At 33.7% G+C, this 9,915-nt stretch overlaps 2 protein-coding genes across 2 annotated transcripts; one reads left to right on the top strand and one right to left on the bottom strand.

Annotated features, from left to right (window-relative positions):
* Window positions 1–2,547: 2,547 nt before the first annotated feature.
* On the top strand, window positions 2,548–3,756 carry LOC145610751 (PLASMODESMATA CALLOSE-BINDING PROTEIN 2-like; the record flags this gene model as incomplete). The annotated part of the gene is made up of 3 exons (XM_081666050.1): window positions 2,548–2,872; window positions 3,059–3,101; window positions 3,177–3,756. Coding segments are annotated over 3 exons (606 nt in total), but the record flags the coding sequence as incomplete, so codon positions are not given.
* A 456-nt stretch (window positions 3,757–4,212) lies between these two features.
* On the bottom strand, window positions 4,213–8,319 carry LOC145611763 (cold-regulated 413 inner membrane protein 2, chloroplastic-like). Its single transcript, XM_081667124.1, has 6 exons — window positions 8,157–8,319; window positions 7,812–7,940; window positions 5,505–5,600; window positions 5,305–5,369; window positions 4,647–4,716; window positions 4,213–4,552 (listed from the first exon to the last, which is right to left on the bottom strand). Exons 1-6 carry the CDS (start codon window positions 8,285–8,287, stop codon window positions 4,387–4,389), a joined length of 657 nt encoding a protein of 218 aa, XP_081523250.1. The 5' UTR covers window positions 8,288–8,319; the 3' UTR covers window positions 4,213–4,386.
* Between the last annotated feature and the right edge of the window lie 1,596 nt (window positions 8,320–9,915).

Genomic DNA, 9,915 nt, shown 5'->3' on the forward strand with positions numbered 1-9,915 from the left:
AACAGGAAGTTGTTATTCCAAATTGATACAGCAAATCCTTAGTAAGGAGGACATATTGTAACATTGCTAAACAATAATTCATTATTTGTGGTAACACCTAAGTATATTATAGCAGCAGACAACATTCAATCGTTAGTATTATTAGTAATAGTATGTTGACTAATTTCATTTAAGATATGATGCAAATGTACAGAGTTGCATTTTTTTTTTATTTTTTTTTTTATTATTTTTTTATATAATAAGAGGTAAGAAGATAGTAAAACTACATGTGACTATTAATCGAGTTTAGATATATGTCATATGAATGGATTTCATGTTCAATTAGTGATTACGGGGTACATTTTATAAAAATTAGGTGACATTTTCCGCCTTATGATATAAGGCTATTTCATGCTAGAAAATATCTATACCCGTTATTGCTAAAAGCTTCCATTCTAATATTTTGATACATCGTACATTGAAAAAAGATCCATTTGAGATTGCAGTAAGAGAATTAAAATTAGAGTGTATGCTACGATTGCAGTGCAGTAGCTAGTAGAATTGGCAGATCCATACAGAAAAACAACTGAAAACTGTAGAACAAAGAGGAATCGCTTCTCTTCTTGTATATGATGTACATTTTATAAAAGTATTGTCGCCACTTTAGACATTTCGTATATATACTCCTAAAGTAGCATTAAACAAAACCTATTTTTTGTACCACTTTGCCATTTTGCAGCTGACAATGCCTGTTTTTGACCCTCTCCTACCCTATATTTAGAGAGAAAAAAAAATTCCACCGTTCTTAAAAGATAGTCTTATGTGAAAGAGTATGGAAATATGTAATTATTATGGGGTTGTAGGGGTAAGACAGTAAAATAGTACGCTATAACAAGATTAAAGCAAAGTAAGTAGAACATAAGATAACATCCTGAAATGAAAAGTGAGTAGAACAAAAAAGAACAAAGGGAGTATAATTTAAGCGAAATAATTTTATTTGGTAAGATATATTACTCAGTATAATGTTGCATCGGAAACCGAGCAAAATTCCAAATGGAACAATTTTTTAAAAATAGACGGAATAGGATTTGTACAATATTTTACCTTTTGGTTTAGTCCTATGACAAGTTCCTATGAGAAAAAGAGAAATAAAGTTGGCAGAAGAACTAAAACATGTATGTCAAGTTTACATGAAAACAGCCCAAAGAAACATAAGATTCAAATCCCAAACAGATCAATCTTTTCTTCTCTTTTTATTCTTAAGTACCTTTTTCTATCTTTTATGCCACCTTAACTTAGCTTGTGATTTCCAAATTCCCAACTAATACATTTGCCTCCTCTTTCAAGTTTTGCTTATATTCCTTTCCTCTTCTCCTTTCTCTCCCTTTTTCAGCTAGGAAAAGCACTGGATTCCATCAATATTCTCACTGCACATCTTATAATAAATGACGCCGAGTATGCCACACTCCCCTTTGCACAAACATCATTACGGTTTCCATTATTTCGTAAGACTCTGCTGCTCGTGCTTCTGCTGCTGTTGCTGCCGTGCCTGCTGCTGTTGCATCATTCTTATAAGCTTAACCAAGTTAGCCAACTATCATTCAGATTGGGGATATTACAGGAGAGCACAAGAAGATGGTTTTCGTGCGTTTCCATTGCTTACCGATTCTCTTCCTAGTACTTCTATCAGGTGACTAATCTGATCTCATTGGTTATGTTATTCATATAGACTGTAGTACTGAATATCTTCTGATAAATCATATCAGGAAAACGAATAGATAATTCGTACTAGGAAAATGAATGAATTAATTTTGGGAGACATTAATTCTAATTTTAATGTCATATAGAAGGGTATCCACTTCCCAAAATATATTGAAACAGAACCAGCAGAAAAGAGAATTATACATACTACGTATATGTTTTCTAACCTGTACAAGGTTTTTTTTTTTCATTGAAGTAAAGACTTGTGCAATTGATCAGGATAACTTAACAGTAATGATTCAAGGTGACCTTTAAGATGACTGTATGCAAGTTCCTAGCTTCAACCGAGAAATTAAAAAGGATCAAAGGGAGAATTGATGAAAACTTACAATTTTATGAACGCTTTCAGGGTCAAGTGCTGAAGTAACAAAGCGATTCCTGATATATGACACTTATCCAACAAAGATCATGCATGGAACATATCCAACAACAATTATGCGCGACACCTATCCGACAAACATTCCACCTGACAATCCAACAGGAGATTCAGGAGATGTTCCAACTTTTAATCCGACTCCCACCACCCCGACAACCACTCCCACTATAACCCCACCACTAACACCAGCCACAAACCCACCTAATATGCCAACAACACCCCCAACTACCACGCCAACCACACCAATGAATCCTACACCACCATCAGGAGGGGGAGGAGATGCAGGTGGGGGAGTTGGAGGAGGAGGAGCAGGAGGAGGAGATGCAGGTGGGGGAGTCGGAGGAGGAGATGGAGGAGTTGGAGGAGGGGGGGCAGGAGGAGGAGATGGAGGTGGAGGAGCAGGAGGAGGTGTTGGAGGCGGAGGAGATGGAGGTGGAGGAGCAGGTGGAGGGATTGGAGGAGGAGGAGGAGGAGGAGGAGCAGGTGGAGGTGCTGGAGGTGGAGGAGGGGGAGGAGGAGGATCCTGGTGTGTAGCAAAACCTGGTGCTTCAGAAAAGGCTTTACAAGTTGGTTTGGACTATGCATGTGGATATGGGGGAGCTGACTGCTCTGCGATTCAACCAGGAGGAAGCTGTGCTAGTCCAGATACAGTAAAAGATCATGCTTCTTATGCTTACAATAGCTATTATCAGAAAAACCCAGCTCCAACCAGCTGTGATTTCGGAGGAACTGCCCAGATTGTCTCTACAGATCCAAGTAAGTGTACATCTGAGGTTACAAGTAATAATTTGAGAATCTGTACATTACTTACTAGTTTTGTTTCTAGAGAAGAGTTTCAAAATAGAACCTGAAAGAAAAGAAAAGAATAATACGCATTCCAACTTACGATATCTGATAATCAATGCTGTGAATGAATGATCCCATATCTTCTTCCTATTGCAGGTACTGGAAATTGTCACTACTCATCATCAAAAGGATCAACAAGGTAAGCATTCAACTGTTGTTTTCAATTATAACTTCTTATGCAGAAGCAGAGTTGTAATTTGGGTTCTTGTTACAGCACAACACCACCAACTTCAATAACTCCCCCAACTTCATCCATAGATTCACCACCAACATCATTCAGTCCACCAAGTCCGTCACTTGGAAATTTTCCAGGACCACCTCTCGGTGGAGCATCGGTTTATGGGCCAGAACCTACAGGAAGCCCTAATATGGCTTCCGCAACTTCTGAGCGGTGGATTATCTTCTTTTGCTCAACAAGCATATTTATGTACATTTTACTAGCAAACAATTAATGAAGAGATGTAGAAGGCAATCACTTTTTCCCAGCAAGAAGCAGTACATGCCGGCTTCACTACACCATGGATGTTGTTAGGAGGCACTACTTGACAAATGAACTTCAGCTTTCAGGTCCTCCTTACTACCGGCCAGGAGACTCCGTCACTCCTCACATAATACACAGTTCTTGTTAGGCTGAGTTGTTGCGCTATAGGCTTACATAAGTATTATAGTAAATTATACTAGTAGAAATTTACAATTCAATGTCAACCAGCAATAATTATTAGGATGTTCTATATCTTACAGCTAATAATTGATACAAACTCTTGCAGCTCAAAATATAACTTACACAAAAGTACTTCAACACAGAGCAACTCATAGTGTCTCATCGTGATAATAAAACAGATTGTAATGTAAACATAAGCTTTAAAACGGACCAAAAAAAATTAAAATGTCCTGATCAAAATTTCCATATATGTACCAAAAAGAGCCCTTGGATTCCATATACCATATATAATGGGTTCTGGAAGAACTTATCAGAAAGAAAAGGCAAGGTAGAGCAGCACTAGATAAGTTTTGTTTGCATTGCAAAACGATAATCCACTTGAGGATTCTAGCCTTCAACTTCCACAAATCACTCCATAAGTACAGAGAACAGGATCTCCCAATGAGTCCCAACTCCAGTTTAGTATCATCCATCCTCCAATGACAAAATAAAGATTGCATAGGCAAATGAACAATTAGGATAATTACCTTCCTTGGTTACTGGAAAAAATAGTCAATATTTTGCAAATGAAAAATGTGAAAACAGCGAGAAAAGAACTTTTATTTCATAGGATATACCAACAAAAGTAGTCACAACAAAATTCAATAGTCTGGTATATACAACAGAAGTTTTGAAATGCACTCTCAAAACCTACCTTTTTATTAACTTTTTTTTTTTTTTTCAATGATACGCATCAAGTCGACAAATTTGATCTACACCAGAATCAAATTAATAGCAGGCATGGAACAATGGTGATACAAACGACGGCTAAAGTTGCAACAATAGAACCTTGCTCAAATGATTTCTGCAGACCTCCAGCTCTTGTAAAATGCTGGAACGCTAAATAGGCTGCAATTACTAAAGATATAATGGCGCCTGCCTGTGTCCCCCTGCCAACAGAAGGATCACAAAAATTGTGAATGAGATATCATAGGTAAAAAACATAAAAATAAAAATAAAATCAAAGACTAAAGACTATGATACCTTAGGTTCAATGCTCGAAGTGGAGCAACAATAACCAAAACCAATGTGATGAAAGGGAGTTCCAGTTCACCTAGAAAACAAAGTGCATGAATTAGGTACTAACAAGCATGGACATGATTATCAAATGTTAAAAATGTTGGATTATTCTCAAAGTATATATTAACTTTTTAATACATTTAAAAATAAATAGAAAACGAGTAATTCAAAATATCAATGGTTAAAGTTGCATGTTGGGAAGCATGAAAAGTCATTGATGCAAGCTTTCAACAATGGAGAAAGTATACCATATGTTGGATTGGTGTGGAAAAGGGAGCGGGTGAGGAGATAAGTAGCATAAGCCAAATCGAAAGACCAAATAGGGAAGCTAATTTAGCATGATATGGTACAAGTTACAGATGTTGATAACAAACAAATCCAGGGGATGCATTAAGAACTTACAGAATTTTTTTATACTAATATTTTTTTACGGGAAAATTAAAATGTACTTTAATATCAGCATTTAGGGATAGGGAGATCACATGCCATCATGCTACTAACATATGCTTACTAATTGTAATTGAATGCTATTATGGGGCTAAGAAAAATTAGCATTTCATTTTTTTTAAACCCTAAAAAGGGGGAGGAAGAGAATAAGGTAACCATTGCTTTTAGCCTTCACCTGGAAGAGAGAAGAAGAGGCGAACAAGGAGGGCTAGAGTAGCTGCCCAAGCACCATATTCTCCCCTGAAAATTGAAGACAATTCTTATATTGTAAATGTCATGAAGCAAAGAAATTTGTTTCTAAAAAATCTCAAAAATAAACACCAAGTGTTCAAGTCGTGAATAACTAAACAAAGAAGACTAATTTCGAGAACTTACTGCATCCATGAGATGACACTAGCGGGTGCTTGTAAAGCAAAAAAAGGCACAAGAAAAGACCTATTTATTGCAGTTCCCTTCACGAACATGAGAATTCTGACCACACAGTATAGATTGATTAGGTGAGTTGTGCTCTAACAAATGAAATAAAAAATGATTGAATTTTGCTCTTAACTGAAGAAAAATGAGACTGAAGAAAACATGTATGACAGACAAATAAATTTGTACAAAATAAGAAGGATTTTAAAGAATAGTAACATCTGAGCGCAAGTCAGCAAACAAACAAAAAGCAACCTTCATAAAGATAAAATCAAGAATCTGATACATTGGAAAGCAGCTTGGAATTAAAGTCTCTAAAGTCTTCCAAAATTGCAATTGACCTCCAGGGCTCAATGGTCCTCACAAGAGTAAGCTTGTGGAATGATCAATATGTCAATTTGCAAGTACAATGGGTTGTCTATCTGTTGAATCTACCATGTAATATTTATAATTAGGAAGCACATAAATTAACTGCCATTGGAACAGAACATGTTCACACTGAGCACTTAAATGTTTGTGACAGAATTCATCATGGGAAAGATATATATATATATATATATATATAAACAGATAAATAGGCCAAATGTAAAAAGAAATGTTTCAGACAATCACCAAATGAACTCTTCAAACATGTTCAATGCATCAAACTGAGGGGATATATAAGAAACAAGCATCAGAACTCACAAGAAAACTCTGTATTACTGTGAGAAATAAGTTTTACATTTCCTATGAGTACAGCATGGTAATTATTTTATTCTATCCGATGGGAAAGTTGAATTCACTTCTGCAATTGGGAGTAGGTAAAATGGTGAAGTAGTAAGAGAAATTATGCAGGGATACACACAAGATCAAACCTTAACCAAGTACTATGTACCAAAATCAAGTGATTCATGACTAGCAGTAAAATAGGTAGAATATGGACTACAGTGAGGAATGAAATGATTTGACAGGTTGTTCTGCAACTTTCGGAACTACATTCTCTTCCACTAAATAGTAAACAATTTGTTCTTACGAATGTTATAGAGTACTTGTATTCTTATTCAGATGATTAGGTTCATTCAACCTTGATCTAGCCTCCCCAGAGATGCTCAATTTCAACTCATTCTAATTTAGTGCATAACCTATCATAAACTGGGCAAGCATGGGTCAGTGAGCTAATTTTTTTTAAGGAATAAAACCCAGATTCCAGAACTAGCCCACCAAAAATCCTACCACCTACTTTATTTGTAGAGCTCGATACTATCTTTTAAATGAATATTGAAACCATTTACGAGTACCAAATTACTTTCATGTTCAAGAACAGCTTTCCAAATTATCACAAACCCCCTTTGCTGTTTTTCTAGTTTTTAATCCACATTTTCCCCCACTTTCTACTACATATATTCCTCCCACATTATCCCCAGTTCCGGTTAATTCTCATACTTGCATTCCCAACTCTCCCTGATTCAAAAGCTCAAACAATCTCTAACATTTACGAAGTACGCTGGTTTGCGGTTTTGCATATATAACTAAGTACCAAGTATTTGATACTCTCAAATACCATCTTTCTCAAGAATTTGATATTCTCACATACCATCTTCAAACAAGTACTTGTTTTTTATTAGTTTCGTCACCATTGCTAATCTTTTGTTTTGCATTATAATCCTAAAAAACAAACAGGCCATTGCTTAAAAAAAAATTTAGCACTCCAATTTATGAAAGAAATATTCATTCTTAGAAGCCGATTTTCTCCAGCTCTGTGCCTCAAGTACTCACTCATTTTAGCTAATTATTGCCAAACACATTAGTTTGAGATCGAATATGAAATCGACAAACCAAATTTGCCAGATTAATCGCGTCTTGCAGATGCCTATTTCAGCAAAAACTACGAAATTAAATCATGTTAATTGACTCTAAGAAGCCTATAATATATAAATCATGAAAGTAATCAATGCCTTACTATTACAATTGCTAGTAGTGATTAACTAGGTAGCTCATCAACTATTATACAGAAAAATAAGAAATTCATACATCACCTAAATTGAATTATTGATCATCTCACAAAAACTTTGCTCATGAATTAATTCTTACAGCAAATAAAACCTGTAATTTCACTAAAATGATGCTATAAAAGTATAAATCATGATAATTTTGCTATAAATTGTTAATTTGTTTACTGAATTTCAATCCTCGAAACTCAAACATATTAATAATAATCATCTATAAAAAGAAATAAAACTTGAAAAATCAAAATAAAAGAATTAAATCAAGTAGAGAAAAGAAGATTACGCAGTAGAAACAGCAGAAATCCATGGAAGATTTCGAGGAGAAACAATCGAAGAATAAGAATTGTAAACCACCATTGACGATCGCCGATTCTTTAGCTTCGGCATCAGACTTTGCTGATTCACCGATAATCTATACACATTTTAAAATTATTATCATTATAATCATTAATTATAAAAAAATTATTATTATAAAATAATAAATTTCAAATAGTTACTTCCTCCGTCAGTAAAAGTTAATCACGAAAATTGAAATAACTTTTAGAGACGGAGGGAGTAGTAAAGTGTCAGAAGTGGTAACTTTAAATCCCGTCTATATCATTGTCCTTTTAACGAGTCGGGAAATTACCTGAGAGGATTAAAGGTGACGGAGGACGACGGACGAAGAAGGGGGAGTTGATGGAGAGGAGGAGAGGAGAGTGATTTGGTGGCAGCAAAAGGACGAAGAGAGCAGGAGAGAGAAACACATTGTGACTGCATTTTTGTTTAATGATTTTGTTTCTGCTTTTGAATATTTGTGTATGAACTTTTGAAGTTATTATTATTATGAGCTTATGAAGAGAATGAGGAGCGAAGGAGGTGGCGGAATGGCGGGAGTGAAAACCACTTGGCACTTCCTTCGATGTAATGTGAGTGTGTCAAATAATGGCATGTGATTTGTGAGGTGACAAGATCCGATTACATTGATGATGTCTAATTATTCTTGTATTTTTGGAAAGTTTCTGAGATATTTTTGATATGTCGGAAATTATTTTTATGGCAATATTTGATAGTATGGGCATTTTTTTATAAAATAAAATAAAATTTGTGTGGGTGTAAAGAAAGCAATTATGTGGGTATGAATGTTTATAAAGACTAGAATAGACCCGATCTACAATAACTTATTGTAGACCCAACCTTCTAGTATACCATACGAATGTGATTATATCATACGAAATGTGATTATATTAGTACAAAAGTGATTATATCATCCTGAAATTGTTATGTAAATGTATCACTCAAAAAGTGAATTTATCATTATAAAAAGTATCAAATAGGAAGTTACATCATTAAAAAAAGATGATTTTTAAATTTTATCATCCTAAAGATAATTATATAATCTCATTAAATGGTTTAATATGAGATTATATAATTCAAAATGACTCACAAAAAGATAATTATATCATCTAAAAAAGTGATTATATCATCCAGAATGTGATTATATTATTTGAAAGTGTCAAATTTTGGGTCTACAATAATTTATTGTAGACCGAGTCCATACAAGACCAATTGATGAATATGATGTATGATAAAAGGTAAAAGTGTAAAACAAATCTAATATATATATATATATATATATATATATATATATATATATATATATATATATATAAAGTGGAGTTTTTTCCCGAGTTTTTAGAGAGCTATGTAGGATTTAATTTTCTTAGCGCACCATTTAAGATAATAAATTTTAGTTGTAGCCAATCAAATAAGAGATTATTATTTTCTTGTAGAATTAAATAATTCAAATGCTACGTAAGCAAAATTGGCAAATGAGATTTTTAAGTTTAAACTAATTAAATATAAAATATTATCTTTTGAGATTAGGAATTTTATCTAAATATGTAACAAATTTTAGCACATAAAAAAATAAATAAATATATTTTAAAAAATTCAAACACAATGTGCATCGCACGAGCTTCATCTAGCATATATATATAAAGGGGAGTTTTTTCCCGAGTTTTTAAAGAACCACGTATGATCTAATATTCTTAGTGGCATAATATTCTTAGTGTGCCACGTAGGATTGTAAATCTTAATAGAAGCCAATCAAATAAGAGATTATTATAATATTTTATAATTAAGTAAATCAAATGTCACGTAAGCAAAATCGGCGAATGAAATTTTTAAATTTAAATTAATTAAATATAAAATATAATCTTTAGATATTAAATTAATTAAATATAAAATATAATCTTTAGATATTAGGAATTTTATCTATATATGTAGCCAATTTTAGCACATAAATTTTTTTAAAAAAAAAAAAATTCAAACAAATCGTGCATCGCACGGGCTTCATCTAGTTACACTCTATTATAAACGATAAAACTTGTGAATGAGATGTCATA

The sequence above is a fragment of the Chenopodium album genome, chromosome 24 (assembly GCF_948465745.1).
Source record: "Chenopodium album chromosome 24, dcCheAlbu1.1, whole genome shotgun sequence".
Classification (NCBI taxonomy): domain Eukaryota; kingdom Viridiplantae; phylum Streptophyta; class Magnoliopsida; order Caryophyllales; family Amaranthaceae; genus Chenopodium; species Chenopodium album.

Excerpts from the sequence above, each read along its gene's own strand:
- LOC145611763 (XM_081667124.1), bottom strand. The coding sequence starts at position 8,287 with ATGCAGTCACAATGTGTTTCTCTCTCCTGCTCTCTTCGTCCTTTTGCT. Across the intron at positions 5,601-7,811 it reads ATTTCTGCTGTTTCTACTGC|AATTCTCATGTTCGTGAAGG; the intron begins GTAATCTTCTTT and ends CTGTGTGGTCAG. Across the intron at positions 5,370-5,504 it reads AGTGTCATCTCATGGATGCA|GGGAGAATATGGTGCTTGGG; the intron begins GTAAGTTCTCGA and ends TTCAATTTTCAG.